This window comes from Macaca fascicularis, chromosome 7 (genome assembly GCF_037993035.2).
Source record: "Macaca fascicularis isolate 582-1 chromosome 7, T2T-MFA8v1.1".
NCBI classification, from domain to species: domain Eukaryota; kingdom Metazoa; phylum Chordata; class Mammalia; order Primates; family Cercopithecidae; genus Macaca; species Macaca fascicularis.
The window spans coordinates 88,424,535-88,445,414 of record NC_088381.1 but is presented as its reverse complement, the minus strand read 5'-3'; the positions used below and the strand labels follow the sequence as shown (position 1 = coordinate 88,445,414).

Genomic DNA, 20,880 nt, shown 5'->3' with positions numbered 1-20,880 from the left:
TGTAGCCTTTTCAAACTTCATTGTCTTTGGCTGCTACTTAAAGACTCATCAGTGTATAAAGCACTTGGGATTTACACCTGGCCCACTAGCCCAATAACTCTAGAGGCTGACAAGGAAACTGAAGTTCCCTCTGTGAAAGTGACTTAGTTCAGGTTCTGTTCCAAAACCCCGATATTTCTGTGATATTTCAGTATTTACACAGGACTAGAATGTTTTTAGTTTCCTAGTGCTTTTTTCTCTTTCTTTCTCTTTTTCTTTTCTTTCTTTCTTTTTTTTTTTTTTTTTTTTTTGATGGAGTTTCACTCAGTCACCCAGGCTGGAGTGCAGTGGTACAATCTTGGCTCACTGCAGCCTCTGCCTCCCAGGTTCAAGTGATTCTCTTGCCTCAGGCTCCTGATTAGCTGGGATTACAGGCTCCTGCCATCATGTCCGGCTAATTTTTTGTATTTTTAGTAGAGATGGGGTTTCACCATATTGGCCAGGCTGGTCTCAAACTCTTGGCCTCAAGTCATCTACCTGCCTCGGCCTCCCAAAGTGCTGGGATTACAGGTGTGAGCCACTGCATCAGGTCTCCTAGCGCTTTTGTCTTTTTCTTTTTTTGTTTTTGAGATGGGAGTCTCACTCTGTTGCCCAGGCTGGACTACAGTGGCACAATATTGGCTCACTGCAACCTCCGCCTCCTGGGTTCAAGCAATTCTCCTGCCTTAGCCTCCTGAGTAGCTGGGATTACAGGCACTGCCACCACGTCCAGCTAATTTTTTTGTATCTTTAGTAGAGATAGTGTTTCACCATGTTGGCCAGGCTGGTCTTGAACTCCTGACTCAGGTGGTCCACCTGCCTCGGCCTCCCAAAGTGCTGGGATTACAGGTGTGAGCCACCACACCCAGCCTAGTGCTTTTTCCTTGATCTATACTTTCTATTTGTCCATTTCAATAGATAATGGAGGATTGACTCTAAGGTTACTACAGTGGATTATTATCCCTATTACTACTACTATTACCTTATATTTAAATCATTAACTGATTAAAAACAGAAACCAATGGAAATGACATAGGATCCTTCAGTTGCCAGTGTCAGAATCTATGTGTGAAATTATCATCAACTGTCTTTGAGGTATCAGTACTACCTCCAATTAAACATAGACAATGGTTTCCAGGGAAATATATAAAGTCTTGAGCAGTGTTTGAAGAAATGCTCCAAAGTCCCAAACGCTCTCATTTCTTGTGGGCAAAGAAGTGGTAGAGGCCCCAGGGAGGCCTTAAAAGTTTTCTAGGGACTTAAAGTCAAAACAGCATTCCTTTGAATACCGGTAAACAATACTTTGAAAGGGGATCTCAAACACACACTCATTAGAAAGCAGCAGGAAATGGTTTTATTGCTGTGAACACAGGGCAATAAAGCTTGGCAAAAGTTGCAGGGTTAGAAATCGGAATCTTTGCTCTCTTCCCTATTCTCTTCTCTCGAAAAGTACAGAACTACAAAGCAGAAGATAATCTTATTTCTTTTCGTCTCAACTCTGGTCTGGTATCCTAGGCACTCTAATTCTCCCAACACCTTTCTTCTTTCTTCTGTGGGAATAAGAAAATCAACAAAAGAAAAGAAAACGTGGATGCAGTTGTAACAGAAGCTATGCCAAATGAAAGGAAAAGCAGTGGATGCCTTAGACAATACTATCTAAGTGTACAGGAACCAACTTGTAGGGGGGGTCGCTCTTCTGAGGGGGGTCACAGGCAACAATGAAGAATTTGTACTGGGCGGCAGCACTATAGCGGCACTGGGGGTACTTTCCTGAAGTGAGTCTGCAGTCAGTCATGTTGACAGGCTTTGAGCTCTGGTGGCAGTTGTGCTGACGATTTTTGCAGATGATGCTGAGCAAATCACAGACAGCAGCCACATTCTGGAAAGAGTCATGCAGAAAGGTATTTTGATGCTTACAGTGCTGGGTGTAATTGTTGATGCCACTCATTGCCCTGTTGCATTGGAGAGGACTTGGCTGTATATGCTGAATTTCAAACCAATGAGCCCTGGTGAGATGCTTAGGCCAAGCATGAAGTAGACACACCGGTCCCCATAGAACCAGCAGCAATAAAAGAAGAGGAAAGCGTAGCACCATCTTTTCTGTGTAGAAAGAGAGAAGATAATTATAGTAGGAGAAACAATAAGAGCAAACATTTTAATCATAACTATTTAGATTTTTATTTTGCCTTTTGAGATGTTATAGCTCCCTTTTAAAAACCATCTTCTTTCTCACAGAGTCTCACAATTCTATAAAGAACCTGAAGCCCAGGAAACAGAAATATGACCTCTCCTTTGATTGACCTATCCCATTTTCTTTCACCTGTACTCATGCATTTGATGACTGTCATATCAGAAACAGTTTCTTCCGTCTTCCCTCCTGAAATATTTACCCTCTATCTGACCACTACCTCCCAGCCGTCTTTACTGCTCTGCTCGCTCCAGCCCTGAGGCCTTCTTTCTTACCTGGTCTCAGTGTTGGGGCTCCTACTGAGAACTGAGGCTGTGATTAGTTCAAAGCTCAGAAGCTGTTGTCTGCCTTTCTTCTCTAACCCTTCAAGTCCTGTGTGTGTAGGGAAGGGGAAGAAATATTCTGAGCTTTCAGAAAGAGAATCCTAGGGCTTGGCAGATTAACTTCTTGTGCAGAGTTTAGATTAAACTCTTAGACTTTCACGCCTATTCTTTAAAACAGTATCATTATCACACGTATACAGGAAGGCTAAGCCGACTTAAAGAAACAACATGACTAAAAACTCACAGTTTTGAGGAACTGATCACTTCCTGATATGGGTTGAGCGCTTCCTGCCTCATCTGAGGCTTCAGTGTTTTTTTTTTTTTGAAGCTTCATGATTTCTGTTTCTTAAGAGAAAATATGTCACATAAATATGATATAATACCTGCCACATACTTGGTAATATTGTAAGTTCCTACAACAGATGTGAATAAATTATTCATTTATGCAAATACTTATTGGGCCAGGTACTGGGCTACACAAATTCAGGAGCTCATGATTTAATGAAAGAGATTAGAGACAGGCAGGTAAGTATATAGACAAGTAGATTATATTAATATAAGTAGCACTTACAGTGTGATGGAGGACACTACAGGAGGCTACAGGAAGATAGTAGAGGGGAAGGATTGTTGGAGGGCACAACACCTGAACTGAATTTTGAGGAATAATTACAAGTTAGGTGAAGAGAGTGTTAAGGGCCTCCCAAAGACGGAACTGTGTATGAAAAGACCTGTAAGCCTGAAGAAGAAGGCTGAATTTAGGATATTTTCCTCTTGAATCTGTTCTTACCTTTTCACTGGTACTGCAACACCCTGATTCAGAAACTCATTGTCTCATGGAGGGCTCACATAAAAGCCTCCCACGTGGACTCCTTGCCTTGCTTTTTTCTCCTTCCAATCCATTCTACACATTACTTCCAGATTCGTCTTTTTTTGAGCAAGATATAATAGTACAACACTCATGCTTTTATGGCTCCAAATATCTGCAGAATAAACATAATGTCTGTTTATAGCAAGGTTGCAGGATACAAGGTTAATATACAAAAGTCAGTTGCTTTCTTATATACCAGCAATGAACAATTGCAATTTGAAATTTAAAACACAATACCATTTATATTGTACCAAAAAAAGTGAAATACTTAGGTATAAATCTAATACATTATGTAAAAATTGGCATGAGGAAAAATTTTAAACTCTAATGAAAGAAATTGAGGAAGCATAGATACTCCATGTACATGAGTAGGAAGACTCAATATGTGAAGATGTCATTTCCTCTCAACTTGATCTCAATAGATTCAGCACAATCCCAATCAATGTCCCAGCACATTATTTTGTGGATAGTGACAAACTGACTCTGAAGTTTATATAAAGGTAAAAGATTCAGGTCAGGCGTGGTGGCTCACGCCTGTAATCCCAGCACTTTGGGAGGCTGAGGCAGGGGGATTATGAGGTCAGGAGATTGAGACCATCCTGGCTAACACAGTGAAACCCTGTCTCTACTAAAAATACTAAAAATACAAAAAATTAGCTGGGCGTGTTGGTGGCAGGCACCTGTAGTCCCAGCTACTTGGGAGGCTGAGACAGGAGAATGGCATGAACCCAGGAGGCAGAGCTTGCAGTGAGCCAAGATCCCACCACTGCATTCCAGCCTGGGAAACAAAGTGAGACTCTGTCTCAAAAAAAAAAAAAAAAAAAAAAAAAGGTTCAGAATAGTTAACACAATGCAGAAAAAGAAGAACAAAGTCAGAAGACTGACATAACCCAACTTCAAAACTTACTATAAACCTACAGTAATTAAGATAGTGTGGTATTGGTGAAAAATAGACAAATAGGTCAATGGAACCAAGTAGAAAGCCCAGAGGTAGACCTACACAAATATAGTGAACTAATCTGTGACAAAGGATCAATTTTCAATTGAGAAAACGTAGTCTTTTCAACAAATGGTAGAATTGAATGTCCACATGCAAAAAATAAATATTTTCATAGATTAGATTTCATACCTTTTCATAGACCTGGACTTTACACCTTTCACAATTTTTTTTTGAGATGGAGTTTCACTTTTGTTGCCTAGGTTGGAGTGCAATGGTATGATCTTAGTTCACCGCAACCTCCGCCTCCTGGGTTCAAGTGATTCTCATGCCTCAGCCTCCCTAGTAGTTGGGATTACAGGCATGTGCCACCACGCCCAGCTAATTTTGTATTTTTAGTAGAGACAGGGTTTCACTATATTGGTCAGGCTGGTCTCGAACTCCTGACCTCAGGTGATCCACCCACCTCGGCCTCCCAAAGTGCTGGGATTACAGGTGTGAGCCATCGTGCCTGGTCACACAAATGTTAATTCAAAATGGACCATAGACCTAATGCAAAATGCAGAACTATAAAAATTCTGGAAAATAATATAGGAGAAAATCTAGGCAACCTCAAGTTTGGCAATGATTTTTTAGATATAATAGCAAAAGCACAATCCGTGAAAGAAAAATATTGATAAGTGGAACTTAATTAAAATTAAAAACTTCTCCTCTGCAACAGATACTATTAAGAGAATAAAAAGACAAGCCAGAGACTAAGAGAAGATATTTGCAAAAGATACATCTGATAAAAGAACATTATCCAAAAAGAACTCAGAAAACCTCAACCATAAGAAAACCAACAACCTAGCTGAAAAATGGCGAAACATCTGAATGGTATGGGGCAAAAACAATTTTTCCTCTGCCTCTGAAGGTTCAAAACTTCTGAAAAGAACTGACAATAGACAGATTAATGGGAGAAAAAGGCATACAAATTTATTATTGTGCATAATCATGAGAACCATACAAATTATGAGACTCAAAAAAGACTAAATAGTTGAAATTCATATACCCTCTTCATAGGGGAGGGGAACATGGGGAAAATGTAGGCAATTTTGAGGAGTTTTAAATGTTTTTGGGGCAATTGGCCCCAAAGAGCAGACAATAGTTTGTAAATGAGTCTCTTTGGAAGCTGAATGGAAGGGTGACGACTTATGGGAAGGTGAAGGGTGGAACTGCACTATGAACAAAGGTTGTCTCATTACACAGATAAAGTCTCTTAGGTACTCTTTTGGAACTGCTCTTGGAAGAATAGATGAAAGGTCTACCTGAGTGTAGTGTGAAGAGACTTTTAGTCTCTTCTCTTTTCAAGTGGCTAATATTTCCTGTTTATCTGATGAGATTTTTAGAAAGGGGGGTCTTAAGACAACTGCATTGCTTGGAAGAAGTTTTCCTTATCCAGACAAGGGAACTCCCAGAGAGAGCTCCTCTCTGCCTTTGAGAGCTAGGGAGAGGAAAAAGAGCAGATTAGAATATCTTTGGTCCTGAGGCAGCTTCTAAGAACTTTTGATTTCTTTAATTCTTTAATTCTAGGTAAATTTAATTCTTTAATTTAATTTACTTTCTTTAATTCAAAAGTGTTCAGAATGCCAATGCATCATAGTTTGTAGTATGATTCTCTGCACCCCAACACTTCACCAAACAAGATACACAGACGGCAGATGAGCAGTGAAAAGATGTTCAGCATCACATTATTTGCAGAGAAACTTTTCCTCTATCATTTTAGGTTTCAAAGGTGGTGGCAAAGGAGCTTGTGAATTAGAAAACGATTAACAGGAGAAAAATTCAAAGTTTATTTACACATGCACACAGGAGTATTACATAATGAGTAACTTGCTGAATAGCCAGAGGTAAAGTTATATACCAACTTTTAAAAAGTGTTTCTGGCCAAGTGTAGTGGCTCATGCCTGTAATCCCAACATTTTGGGAGACTGAGGCAGGAGGATCACTTGAGGTATAGAGTTTGAAACCAGCAACATAGCAAGACTCCCATCTCTATTTTTAACAAAAAGATTTGGCCAGGTGCGGTGGCTCATGCCTGTAATCCCAGCACTTTGGGAGGCCAAGGTGGGCAGATCACCTGAGGTCAGGAGTTTGAAGCCAACCTGGCCAACATGGTGAAACCCCGTCTCTACTAAAAATACAAAATTTAGCCGGGCGTGGTGTGGGCGCCTGTAATCCCAGCTACTCGGGAGGCTAAGGCAGGAGAATCTCTTGAACCCAGGAGGCGGAGATTGCAGTGAGACAACTCCTGGGCAACAAGAGTGAAAGTCTGTCTCTAAACTAAAATAAAAAATAAAAAAAGATTTTTGTTGGGGCTTCAAAAGGAAAATGTGGAAGGTTCTAGTAAGCTTTCTGATGCTAATAGAAATGGGTAGATTGATTTCTTCCTGGCTGGAAGTTTCCTTGTATGGGGGTTTATGGCAGCAAATGTACACATCCCAGTGCTAAGAGGCTGTCTCCTTTCAAACAGGAAAATACCTTTGAAGGGGCTCAATGGCAGCTGAATTTTCAGGAGGCTTCAGTTAAGTTTAGACAGTGTTTCTTTCTGCAGCTTCTGTCTGTTCAGACATTTTCAGTTTAAAATAATTTTCATGCCACTATAATAATAACAGATTTGTTACTTGATGCACAACAAATGGATATAGTAACACAACAGAGACTGAAAAAGAGAAAGAGTTTAATTTTCATAGGGCAGCCAAATGAGTACATGGGAGGTAACCTAAAATTTGGTTTTGGGTTTAGGGATAGGGTTTTTAAGGAGTCTGGAAAAGGGCCAAAGTGTGAGGATTTCCAATTCATCAAGAAGTGAGGGGTGAAGTCGTGGGACAGGGACATGAAGAAATTCAGCATTCTTGTGCCAAGCCAGTTCCTTGGTAGAGGTCTTCAGACTGGTTAGCATTAGCTGTTGCACTGGAATTCAGGATCAGAAAAACACCTTAAGCAATTCTTAAGCAAAAAGGTCTCATGATTCTGGTATCAGAAATTCTACCTATAGGAACAATTGGGGAATAGGTGGTCAGCATGCTACTTGCAAAGTTAGAAGCTACAGGTAAGTGGGTTGAAGTGTACCAGCATGCTATGATTAATGTGCAATTCTGCCTAGAGCCTGGTTTGTAACACTCCATAACTCTGCAAGGGCAGTATTGCCATATTGGTGGGCTGTGAATCCCTTCAATCTATCATTAGAAAATTGCACATCAAAACAATGGGATAATACTACACACCTACATGAATGACTAAAATGCAGTGAAAGCTGACATCATCAAAGCTGGTAAGGATGCAGATCAGCAAAAATGCTGATTGACAGGACTTTGAACCTGGAGGCATATTTTGGGGTGACATATTCTTGCTTCCTATGAGAGTTCAGTTAGGCTAACTTGCATCTCACAACCATCCCTTGGCTCAATAGAGGGGACTGCAGACCTTAGTGGCCAGCCTCACTAATACTGCACACAAAAGAGGAAGGGTAGATACCTAAGGGGAGTCAATATGCAGCTATCCAAATAAGGGGTGGACCACCAGGAAAGCCAGAGAAACAACACAAAGCTATTACTAATTGCCCTTAAATCTACTTTCCTCCTGTACTATTTTGAACAACCATCTGCTAACCCTTTAATAAAAGCAAGTTTTAAAGAGTTACTTAAATGAGGTATTTGTGAGAACCTACTATAGGAGACCAGAATATGCCACCCCAAAATTTGCTTCTGTAGTATAAATACTATTTTGAACTGCTTATTTTGAGAAGCAGTATACACAAGACAAGCTCTGAAAATAGAGTGCACGTTGCCTTTTTGTAAGGAAATTTGCGTTTATAAGGGAAACCCTCATTTGTAAGGATGTCTCCCTCTCTGTACCAGAAAGAGAAAGGTGACTCTAAATCCAAAGAAACCCTTATCAGTGGAGAAGGTACTGACTTAAATCTGCATGAGCAAGCTTTCCCTTGTGTACTATACTTTTCCTGGTCATCTCCCTGTAAGTTGCCCCCCGACACGCTTCTTCCTTTGCTTTAACTGAAGGCATTTAAGTCTAAGTTCTAGCCACCTCTCTTGAGTTGCTTTCTGAGCTTCTCTCATGTATACATGAGATACACATGTTACTACATTTCTATTTTTCTCTTGTTAATCTGACTTTTGCTACAGTGGCCCCAGCCAAGAACCAAATGGGTAGAAGGAAAATATTTTTCCTTTTCTACATATATTTTGAAGAGCATTTGTCAACTGAGAAAAACAAACAGTATTGTTTCTTCTCATATGTATATTGATCCTACAGGCAGAGCTACTGGTTTAATACTAGTCTCTTCTGAGTTTGGTTGGTAGAGATTGTCATCCCCAGGTGTCTGCTCCTCCCCAGGTGCACTCAAAAATTGCAAAGTTGAGGAACTGCCTTTGGAACATGATGACCAATCTAGATACACTGACTACTCATTGAGACCAGAGTTATAGGAAAGTATGCAGTCACTTAATAAATAATGTGACACTTTGGCCTTTTTTTTAATTGTTTCAAGGCCAGAGTCATTCCACATTGTAGGAGTCTGAAGAACACAAGGTACTTGAACATTTAGCATTTTCCCTGCCCAAACTGCTCTAGGGAAAATTGTATGATGTAAACATTTCTTACTTTGCATCTCACTCCTGCAATTAGCAAACAGAATTTCTCATGGACTCAACTTGCTTGTGAACCCAACATTTTTGTTTTGTTTTGCTTTTGTTTTATTTGAGGCTGGCTGGAGTGCAGTGGTGCAATCTTGGTCCACTGCAATCTGCGCCTCTGGGTTCAAGCGATTCCCCTGCCTCAGCCTCCTGAATAGCTGGGACTACAAGTGCGTGCCACCACACCTGGCTAATTTTTTTTTGTTGTTGTTAGTAGAGAGGGGGTTGCACCATGTTGGCCAGGATGGTCTCAATCTCCTGACCTCGTGATCCACTTGCCTCAGCCTCCCAAAGTGCTGGAATTACAGGCGTGAGCCACTGCACCCGGCCTTCCCAACACTTTTTTATCCCATTTATTTCCTCTTTTCTACACAAAATTTAAGTCTTAAGCTCCATTCTTGAGCAATATTGCAGTTTAAAGTCTTTCAACCCCTGCCCTGTCTCTACCAAGTAAAAATGGTTATTTTCAGATAAAATTATTTGTGCTAATATATTCTACTTGACGTGTTGTCCTTAGGAAATGTAATGCTTTAGTCCATCTTTTTTTCGAGATAGAGTCTCACTTTGTCACCAGGGCTAGAGTACAGTGGCGTAATCTCAGCTTACTGTAACCTCTGCCTCCTCGGTTCAAGGGATTCTCGTGCCTTAGCCTCCCAAGTAGCTGGAATTACAAGCATGGGCCACCATGCCTGGTTAATTTTCTTATTTTTAGTAGAAATGGGGTATCACCATGTTGGCCAGGCTGGTCTCAAACTCCTGACCTCAAGTGATCTGCCTGCCTTAATCTCCCAATGTGCTGGGATTACAGGCATGAGCCACCTCATCTGGCCCTTAGAAACATTCTTTTTTGGGGTTTTTTTTTTTTTTTTTTGGAGACAGAGTCTCTCACTGTCACCCAGGCTGGAGTGCAATGGCACGATCTCAACTCACTGCAACCTCCACCTCCTAGGTTCAAGTGAGTCTCCTGCCTCAGCCTCCCAAGTAGCTGGGATTACAGGCACCTGCCACCATGACTGGCTAATTTTTTGTATTTTTAGTAGAGATGGGGTTTCACTATGTTGGCTAGGCTGGTCTCGAACTCCTGACTTCATGATCCTCCCACCTTGGCCTCCCAAAGTGCTGGGATTACAGGTATGAGCCACCACGCCCGGCAGAAACATTCGTAATGAATTGAGTCCAGTGGGGACATCTGTAGGTCTGTGGTTGATAAAAGAGGAGTTCCTTTTTTTTAAATCCTAGGAATGTATAGCTCCCATACAAATGTCAACAAAAAAAGTCAAACTCCATAAAACATTTAAAAAGGTTTACTATGAGCCAAATGTGTGTGACCATGGCCCCGAGGCATAGTCTCAGGAGGACCTGAGAACAAGTGCCCAAGGTGATTGGTTTACAGTTTGGTTGTGTAGCTTTTAGGGAGATATATCAGTCAATATAGGTGATATATACATTGGTTCAGTCCAGAAAGGCAGGACAACTTGAAGCAAGGGCTTACAGGAATTAGTTGAATTCAAAGATGTTTTGATAGGCAATTGCTTGAAATAATTGTTATTATTGAAAAACCTAGACTCAATAGATAGGAGTGTCTGGGTTAAAATAAAGGATGGTGGAGACCAAGGTTCTTATTATGTAGATGAAGTCTCATAGGTGGCTACCCTTAGAGACAATAGATGGCAAATGTTTCCTATTCAGACCTTTAAAAGGTGCTAGACTCTCAGTTAATCTCTTCAGGATTGGGAGGGCCTGGAAGGGGAAAGATCTGATTATGTTAATAGAGATTCCTTACAGATGCAACTTTTCCCTACAGAAGATGGCTTTGCAGGGCCATTTTTCAAAATAAGGCAAAAAAATATTTTGGGATAAAATATTTTGATTTCTTTATCTGTCATGTGATGTTATGGCAGAGTCAGGTTGGAAAGTAAGCCACATTAAATTACTTATTTTCACACTAGTGATATGCTTTAGTTCCACTCAGATTTGGGGGTATTGGCAGAACTGACTGGGTATAAACATGAATTATATAGAGTTAAATAAAACCCACTTAATAATATTTTATGGTTTTCAGGGTGTGATTCTCCAAGGCCCTTAGATAGGAATTTGAGCAAGAGAGAAAAAAAAAGGTCAGAATTCAGTCCTCACAGATGATGGCCTGCTGTATTTTTTGTTTGCTTATTTGTTTTTATTTTTTGAGATGCTTTGGTTCTGTCACCCAGGCTGGAGTGCAGTGGCACCATCTCAACTTACTGTAGCCTCCACCTCCCGGGTTCACGTGATTCTCTTGCCTCAGCCTCCCGAGTAGCTAAGATTACAGATATGTGCCACCACACTTGGCTCATTTTTTGTATTTTTAGTAGAGACAGGGTTTCACCATGTTGGTCAAGCTGTTCTCAAACTCCTGACCTCAAATGGCAAACTCTTGACCTCAAACTCCTGACCACCCGCCTCAGCCTCTCAAAGTGCTGGGATTACAGGTGTGAGCCAACATATCCAGCATGTATTTTTATTGTGTAAATCCCCATCTCTAGAGTTAGGGAGAGCAAATGATTGATGAGCACTTGTTATGTTTGTTTATCAAAGTCAAAATGAAAGTACTAAGCCAAAGAATGTGTTGAGAAACGAAGCAATTTTCACTGAGCACCTACTATAAGCAAGAAACCATGCTACGTGTTTTACACCCAGTGAGCTCTGCCAGTGCCCCAAAATCTGAATGGAACTAAAACATGTCACCACTGTGAAAATAAGTAATTTAACAACTCAGTTGTTGGAACTCTAAATTATTTTTAACCTTAAAGAAATGTGATTTTGGGGCCTCAGCCACATGCCAGGCCACTGTAACCAAGGCAGCTGTAACCGTGGTTTCTCTGTTTATAGATTAAACCTTCTTTCTTGCCTGCATTGTTTGGTGAAATGTTGTAATTTCCCAAAGGGTACAGGAGAAGACTCCTTTCCTCTCCACTGTTGGTCTTCATTATAGAGTAACTTCCCTCTCCTCTTAGAAAGACTTCATCACTATCACATTAAGATGGAATGTTAAAAACACTCTTTTAAATTGAAAAGGAGGTGAAAACAAGCTATAAAGAAAAGAAAAGAAGACTTGAAGTCAGGGACAAACTGTAACGAATTAATTTGTTGTAACTCTTAAACCAGCTGGTATAGAAATTGTTGTAATTCTGTTGAATTCTTTTGTCTTTTTCCTACATAAGCAAGAACTTAATTTTCAGCTTTGGAGCACTGAACCCATTTCTGTGGAGTCTGTGTGTCACTGAATGGCCACTCCTAGCCTTTTGCTTGAATCAACTCTTTAAAACTGGATTCTGACACTTTTGATTATTTCAAATTGATGCTGCAATCAATGCCTACATCACAACTTGTATTGAACTAAGCACACAATCATTTACACCCTCATCATATACACAAACATATTACATACATTAGACATACACCCATAAAATATACCTTAAATCCCTTGCACAGCATCAATCACATGCATAGTCTAGATCACACACACCCATATCAATCACACAATACTTACTCCGTGCACATAACATATATGAATGTCACACACATTGGAATCATATGATTTATTTAGGGAAGGGAAGATTGTTCAGCTTGGGTATGTATCAAGAGAGGGAATATCAGGAAGTCTTGGGTTAGTCAAGAACAGATGCCATATGAGCTGAATGTTGACAAAAGTGCAAGAGTAAATTAGGTAAATGAAGACAGAAGTGTATTCCAGTCAGAGAAACAACACAGGCAAGGTTATGGTATCAAGAAATTATGCTATTCATAACTCTAAGTATTTGGAAAACATTGACAAATAAATGCAAGTGGGGAGTGGTAGGGGCTATTGATGGAGGCAGGGGCCGCTACTTAGAAAGCACTGAATACTCTACCAATACCTGAGGATGTGCATAGACTTTCTAGTTGCTGATAGGTTCTATCATCTTTAGGTCTTCTATCCTATCAACATACCCATCCATGTTACAATGGAATTCAATGTAGTTGAAGCTCCTGCTCTCTGTGTAGCTATTTTTGGAGTTCTCCTGGTGACACTTGAGTACTTTGAGAGGATTCTGGACCCATACATATGCATTTCGGAAGCGATCCATCCAGTTGTCACTAGTGCATATATGCTCGATTTTGTACCACGAGATATAGATAAACATGTGAGAGCTCTTGTCTTTCAGAGCTTCATTTTCTCTCATGAGGACATCACATTTGTACTCTTTGAATTCTCTACTTGGACTTAAGTAGTGCAGTTTCATGAATTCTCTCCAAGAAACTTCCTTGCTCTGTACAAGCAGTGTGGATAGGATGCAAAGCAGGGCCAAGGGTGTGCCCCAGATCTTTAGAGACGATGCCATCTCAGTCACCAGGGCCACCTGTGTGTCCACAGAGAAGAGAAAGAAAAGCGTTATCCAGACAATGCCCAGAGAGCTGAGCTCCACCTTAAAATTCCTTCCCCACCAGGCAGGTACTTGGGTGCAATTTTACTATTTGGTTCCCCAGTGAGAAGATGATAATTCTCATTAGAGAATAGAGTTTATAAGAACTAAAAACATGCTTCAGCCTGTGTGAGCAAATCACAAAATTAGAAAAAATAGATGAAGTTCATTTTGAGAATTCCAAGCATCTCCTGTCGTCCCTCTCTTACTCCCAACCTGAGGAGCCGATCACCCTCCAGCTGGCTCATTTTTGCCAGACCAACTCTCAGGAGATCATGTGTCCAAAAGAGATGATATTTTAAGGTTTATGTCCTTGAAGTGGAAAGGGTTGTCAGATTTTAGGGAAATGTAAAAGATGAGTAACTACTTGGGAGGTGGTTCCTAGGCAAGGCTTCGATTTCCTGAAATGATAGCCCAGCCTGCAATTACACTGACTCTGCAAAATGATGCGTCTCCAATTTTGACTTCCTTATAACACTTTCTCCAAAGCCTGAGTGGAACATACGTTCATTACTAACTACCCATATTCCTTCTCAGGGGTCATTCCCCTAATTATCACTATTACAAATGATCTTGGTTTGTTGGAGCTGCTCCTTGAAAATGTCATCATAAAAGAACTCCAGTTTTGAGGTTTTTGTTTTTGTTTGTTTATTTTTGAGACAGAGTCTCACTGTATCACCCAGGTTGGAGTGCAGTGGCACAGTCTTGGCTCATTGCAACCTCTGCCTCCAGGGTTCAACAGATTTTCTGTCTCAGCTTCCCACGTAGCTGAGATTACAAGGTGCCCACCACCACACCCAGCTAATTTTTGTATTTTTTTAGTAAAGACAGTTTCACCATGTTGGCCAGGCTAGTCTCGAAATCCTGGCCTCAAGTGATCTACCTGCCTCGGTTTTTCAACCAGAATTCCAGATTTGAAATATTCCTGTAATCAATCAAGTACCAAAACTAAAAGGGCCCCCACAGTGGCTTCTCTGGTGATAGCATGGAGTGTGGGGGTCTTTTTGAAAGAGTCTGCCCTTTAAACCAGTGCTCTGTCCTCATTTATCATGAGAAGTGTTCCTGCCCTCACTGAGCCTCTAACCTGATTCACAACTCTAAGCATTGATGTCCTCAGATGGATTTAATAATAGCTCCCTACAGAGCTGCGAGAGTCTAATGAGACGCATGTATTTGAGAGCACTTCTAATGACGTCAAATGTCCACATCTGACACAGAACAAAGGGTCGGTACTTCCTATCTGTGGAACCCTGTCCTGATGATAAAGACCTGAAGAGGATAGAAGAGCAGAATGCAAGTGGTTTTAATGCATTGTGTTTGAGAAGACTGGGGGTGAAGGGAGGGAGGGGCAGGGAAAAGCTTGTATCAGTGGGACTGAGGCTGACCAGAATTCAGGCCTTTGTTTTCCATGATTTGGATCCTTCTCCATTTTTTGCTATCTAAAAGTTCAATCAGCCTCCTTCCAGTGCTCCTGGCTGTTCCCCGAGCACCCTCAGCAGAGCCCTTCTTACCCTACTCAGACTCCAAGTTCAGGTCACTGGTTGTAGTGGGGATCAGCGCGTGGATCTGAAAAGCAGAATCTGGGTCCTCCTCCTTTTCTCAGAGCCCTGGAAATCTGCAGCAGTGGAGAAAGAAATAGCATGGGGAGCTGCAGCGCTCCAGCTGATTGGTAGTGGAGGGGGTGATGGAGAACAGCCTTATTATGTAAACCTGTACCTGTATCTTCTCATCTGGAACATCTGAATTCATTCAGACAGTGGCCTCAAGCAAAGGCTGCAAACATCAAAGACTGACTCCAGGGCACAAAAGAAGTGCAAGACCCTAGAGTGAGGTGACCCCAGAAAGGGGTTATCTGGTGCTATCAGTAGACAACAAGAGACCTGGCTTCTGCTCTGAATTTTTGACAAAGTTCTGGGAAGTCCCTGGAGGGTTATGTTATGTTATGCAGAAACTTCTCTGAGGAAAGCCACTTATAACATTGTGAACTGTGGGACTTTCATTGAGAGGTGAAAGAGTATCTAGTGAAACTGATGGCCAGATAGTTATGATTAGGTAGCCAGTATCTGAAGTTTTACTAGGCAGTTTGTTATTGTTGATGAAAAGAATCGGCTGGGTGTGGTGGCTCACGCCTGTAATCCCAGCACTTTGGGAGGCCAAAGCAGGAGGATCACTTGAGGTCAGGAGTTCAAGACCAGCCTGGCTGACGTGGTGAAACCCCATCTCTACTAAAAATACAAAAATTAGCTGGGCGTGGTGGTGGGCACCTGAAATCCCAGCTACTTGGGAGGCTGAGGCAGGAGAATCGCTTGAACCTGGGAGGCAGAGGTTGCAGTGAGCCGAGATCACGCCATTGCACTCCAGCCTGGGCAACAGGAGCAAAACACTGTCTGAAAAAAACAAAACAAAAAAAAGAGTCAAACTCTGTAAAATATTTGAAGAAATTTATTCTGAGCCAAATATGAGTGACCATGGCCTATAACACAGTTCTCAGGAGGTCCTGAGAACACGTGCCAAGGTGGTTGGAGCGCAGCTGGTTTTATACATTTTAGAGAGGCGTGAAACATCTTATACATTTAAGAAATACATTGGTTTGGTCCAGCAAGGCAGGACAACTCAAAGCTGGTAGGGAGTTGGGGGGGGGGTGCTTCAGGCTATAGGTGAATTTAAACATTTTCTGATTGACAACTAGTTTTGTCTAAAGACCTGGGATTGATAGAAAGGGAATGTTCAGGTTAAAATAAAGATTGTGGAGACCAATTCTTTTGAAGTCTTATAGTGGCTGCACTTAGAGACAATAGATGACAAATGTTTCCCTTTCAGATCTTAGTTAATCTCTTTAGGACTGGAAAGGTCTGGAAGAAAAAGATCTACCTATGTTAATAGAGATTCTTTACAGATGCAAATTTCCCCCCACAAAGAACAGCTTTGCAGGGCAATTTCAAAATGTGGCAAAGAAACATGTTTTGGGGCAAAATACTTTTTCTTTTTTGTCTGGTAATGTTATGCCCGAGTCAGGTTGGAACGTAAAACATGATATATAGGGTTAAATAAAACTCATCTGATGAGAATTTATGATTTGTAGGGCATGACTCCCCAGACACATTAGATAGGAATTTGGGCAAGATAAAAAAAATCAGAGTTTAGTCCTTATTAACAATAACCTTTGCTGACGCTATAGTGCTTACTACCTTAGTAAAATGTCAGGTAGCCTAGCCATAGTTTCTACAATGTTCCTACACATCACATCTGACTCTGAAGTATGGTTCACAAGGTGTTGACCTCGTTGTTTTTCAGGAACTCAAGACTCAGCCCTAAACTCAGCTCAAGCTGGTCAAGACCACCAGCCCTTAAACTGAGTTTGTGTGAGCATCCCATGGGTGACCTTTCCATATCACATCTGGAATTTCCACCATGTTTCATACCAACTCCCCCTAAATTGGTACGTGCAACCAATATTGTTTCAGTAACAGTAACCTATGGTGTAACTTATGGATAATGTAAGATACTTGAATATATTTTATTTATTTATTTATTTATTTATTCATTCATTTTGGAGACAGAATCTCCCTCTGTCACCCAGGCTGGAGTACAGTGGTGCCATCTTGGCTCACTGCAACCTTCATTTCCCAGGCTCAAGCAAGTCTCCTGCCTCAGCCTCCCAAGCAGCTGGGACTACAGGCGGGCACCCCCATGCCCAGCTAGTTTTTTGTATTTTTGGTAGAGGTGAGGTTTCATCATGTTGGCCAGGCTGGTCTCGAACTCCTGACCTTAAGTGATCCGCCCATCTCGGCCTCACAAACTGCTGGGATTACAGGCGTGAGCCATTCATTGCACCTGGCCTTGAATGTATTTTATATCAACATTCACAGGGCCACTCCTACCTGAGCCACCTTGGTTGAGTTTGTCACTGGACCACCTACTATTAGAATGTCAGAATATTCCGTTTATATCCAGAACTTTTCTTCAAACTTCAGCTCATGTCAAGCAATCATTGAATAATAGGGAATCATGTGCTGATAGATTCTGTGGGGCACGGGGGAGATTGTTCCTATGGAACTGAACTGGGGTCTGATCGTCCGGCACAGTAAGATCAAACATCCACACCAAGGTCTGTAGCAGGAGAAAGGAGGGAGTTTATTTGCAAGGCAACAAGCAAAGCGAAGCTTGTGGCTCACACCGAAGACCTGACCTCTCTGATTACTTCAGGTAAGGGTTTTTAAAGGCAGGAATAAATTTCAGGAAAGCAAGTTACAGGCAAAATAGTAAATTAGTATGTGGAGATTATACATTAGTTTGGCTGAGTAAGGCGAGATCTTGAAGCACGGGCTCACAGGTCATAGGTAGATTCAAAGATCATCTGATTTGCAATTGGTTAAGAAGATGAAAGTTTGTTTAAGAATAGGGCGTCAGCAGAACAGAACATAAGTTTTGGATCATGGGTATGACTTTCTCCAGGCCACTCGAAATAATTTAGAAGAACGGTGGTCAGAGTTTAGTCTTCAGTTTCCCCCTTATCTGAGGTCTACGGGCCAGCAGATCTCTTTGGTGGGGGTCTGAGTTTCTGAAGAACTCAGGGACATATGTTAAGATGTTATTTTTCGTTTCTATAGGGAACCAAACATCCCCTGATTCTAACATCCCTGGCTATTGTTTTAAGCTAGTATTACCTTCTTGCTTATCTAGTTCTTCCTCTTTTTTCTTTTCAAGGCTAGCTAAGAAATTGAAGATTTTTCTTTATTTCCATGCTGGGTCGGGGAGGGTGCCCTGCTAGCCTCTAAGATAGATCCCTGCTCTGTCTCATTGCCTCAGAGCAGGATCTGTGCATCCTCCTGCTCTCTAGGTGTTTTGATGATAGGGAAGAGATAAAGGATAAAGGAAACAATTCTGGGCATCTGGATTTGGATGGCTTGAGAAGCGATTCTGAGGGAAAGTCAGCTATTTGTCGTGTGCCCACACATCCAGAGCTCTTTCCAACAAGTGTGCATTATCTATTGAAGACTTAAATTCAAGCAGTGACTCAAGAAATGTAGAGAGAGGTGGGAGAGAGAAGCCACCTGAGCCAATGTTTGAAGAAGCAAGCTAAGAAAGAGCTCTATAGCTTCTGAAGGCATCATATCTTATGATATATTCTAGGACATCAGTGAGTCATTTTGAGAAGTTTTAGAAGTAATGCATTTGAAAGCAGTTTTTAAACAATCAAATATAACAAAATGCAGGCTTGGCTGCTTGTAAAACCAATAACAAGGACAAGATGCAGTGAAAAGAAAGTAACTTTGCTCCAGAGCTAGCACTGGGGAAGTGGCCCTGGCTTGTGCCTTAAAGGAACCATTTCAAACTTTAGCCTGGGGAGAGGGGCTTACAAAGGGAACTTATAGTGGGTGGCATGCAGGGAGTGGTGCTGGGTGCAGGTCTGTGCATCTTGTTCTGGTGGCTATCTTGAGTCATGGTCCACCTGGAGCGTGAGCTGGCATCATCCCCACAATGGCCAAGTTGTTGACTAGCTGCTTTGAGGTAATCTCTGGAATTTTGCAGCTGGGTTTTCACGCCTAGGTCTTAGTCCCTAGAACTTCTAAGTAAGCACATATTTAGATGCCAGCATACAGTCAGATAAATGTATGCGAAGTAAGGGAGTGCACAGTGGGAAAGGAGGGGAAACAAAGACTCTTAGTATGTTTCAAAGCTATGTATTAAGACTGAGGAGGGAAAAAATTTCTGCAGTTTGCTTCAAGGTTATGTCTTGAGATTAAAAAAAGAGAGAAAAAAGAAAAAGGTTTTAAAATGCATTCTTCTTCTTTTTTTTTTTTTTTTTTTTGAGATGGAGTTTTTGCTCTGTTGCCCAGGTTGGAGTGCAGTGGCGTGATCTTGGCTCACTACAACCTCCACCTCCTGGATTCAAGTAATTCTCCTGCCTCAGCCTACCAAGTAGCTGGGATTATAGGTGCCCTGCCACCACACCCAGCTAATTTTTATACTTTTACTAGAGATGAGGCTTCACATGTTGGTCAGGCTGGTCTCAAACTCTTGATCTCAGGTGATCCACCTGCCTAGGCCTTTCAAAGTGCTAGGATTACAGGCCTGAGCACCGCGCCCGGCCTAAAATGCATTTTTGAAGTTAAGTTACTTGGTTACGGCTCCCCACTGTCAAATCCCATCCATTTCTATGGAAAGTGGTCAATGCAGTCAATCTGGCTACTTCCTGCTAAAAAGAGGCATAATTATGAGGTAGTAGGATGGAATCTGCATACCTGGAGTTGGAAATATTCTTGAATCCCAGATTGACAGTGGGAACTTACTGGAGTATTTTGGTGTGGGGAACTAAGAGCTGCTGAGAAAGTCTGTCTTGCATCCCCATACAGAGTGCACAACAGCAATAAAATCCATAGCAGCTGAAGAAGACACTGAGTAGAATGCCAATTATACTATAGATGAGTCTTCCACGCACTAGGGAGTTGACTAAAGCATGCCATCACAAGGCCTTGGGATGAGGCATCTATGGCGGAAATATAGTTATTTAAGGCCTTCATAGCTAGGGTTACACTGTGGGAATAATCTGGTGTATATGTGTGTGTATACACACACACACACACACACAAGACTCAGTCTTAGTTAATGCACATGTGCCGCCTTGGGCTGCAGGCAGGATATCTAAGGCCATGCAGTTCTTTTTTTTTTTTTTTTTTGAGACGATGTCTGGCTCTGTCGCCCAGGCTGGAGTGCAGTGGCCGGATCTCAGCTCACTGCAAGCTCCACCTCCCGGGTTTACGCCATTCTCCTGCCTCAGCCTCCCGAGTAGCTGGGACTATAGGCGCCCACCACCTCGCCCGGCTAGTTTTTTGTATTTTTTAGTAGAGACGGGGTTTCACCGTGTTAGCCAGGATGGTCTTGATCTCCTGACCTCGTGATCCGCCCGTCTCGGCCTCCCAAAGTGCTGGGATTACAGGCTTGAGCCACCGCGCCCGGCGGCCATGCAGTTCTTTAAGACTCTGTCTAATCTGTAAGGTTTCTTGAGAGAGAAAGATGATGGCAGAGTGAGTGTTATTAAAGGCAGCAGCCATATGCTTAGCTACGGCCTCTACTTGTAATTTTACATCTATGGCCGCCTCCTGGAGGGTAAAACCACAAGTGTGTCCATTTCTGAAGACAATATCTGGCTTTTATGCTCTCCTGATTGGCAGGGAGAGGATCCAGATGGGACAGGATGTCCTGGTAAGTAAGGGTGCCCCCAGTTGCATCTCCTGGTTCCATTATAAGGTAAGTAAGGCAACCATGAGTGCCGCAGGCCCATAGCCAACCCCAGGTGGAGGGATGGGCCCCAGTATGAACGTGGGCATTATTCTGCTATCCTAGCCAGTTAACTGGAGAGATTGGCTACATTGAGGACGTAACCATCCCATATGGTGGGCTATGGTGTGC

General features: G+C 41.9%; 2 protein-coding genes across 2 annotated transcripts; both read right to left on the bottom strand.

Moving 5' to 3' along the window:
- Positions 1-1,352: 1,352 nt before the first annotated feature.
- Positions 1,353-2,719, bottom strand: RNASE6 (ribonuclease A family member 6). Its single transcript, XM_005560712.5, has 2 exons — positions 2,482-2,719; positions 1,353-2,118 (listed from the first exon to the last, which is right to left on the bottom strand). The coding sequence occupies exon 2, from the start codon at positions 2,111-2,113 to the stop codon at positions 1,661-1,663; it is 453 nt and encodes a 150-aa protein (XP_005560769.3). The 5' UTR covers positions 2,114-2,118; positions 2,482-2,719; the 3' UTR covers positions 1,353-1,660.
- A 9,869-nt stretch (positions 2,720-12,588) lies between these two features.
- Positions 12,589-13,690, bottom strand: EDDM3B (epididymal protein 3B). Its single transcript, XM_005560711.4, has one exon. The coding sequence runs from the start codon at positions 13,384-13,386 to the stop codon at positions 12,943-12,945; it is 444 nt and encodes a 147-aa protein (XP_005560768.1). The 5' UTR covers positions 13,387-13,690; the 3' UTR covers positions 12,589-12,942.
- Between the last annotated feature and the right edge of the window lie 7,190 nt (positions 13,691-20,880).

Bases quoted from the DNA above. Each gene is read 5' to 3' on its own strand.
- EDDM3B (XM_005560711.4), bottom strand. From the start codon at position 13,386: ATGGCATCGTCTCTAAAGATCTGGGGCACACCCTTGGCCCTGCTTTGC.
- RNASE6 (XM_005560712.5), bottom strand. From the start codon at position 2,113: ATGGTGCTACGCTTTCCTCTTCTTTTATTGCTGCTGGTTCTATGGGGA.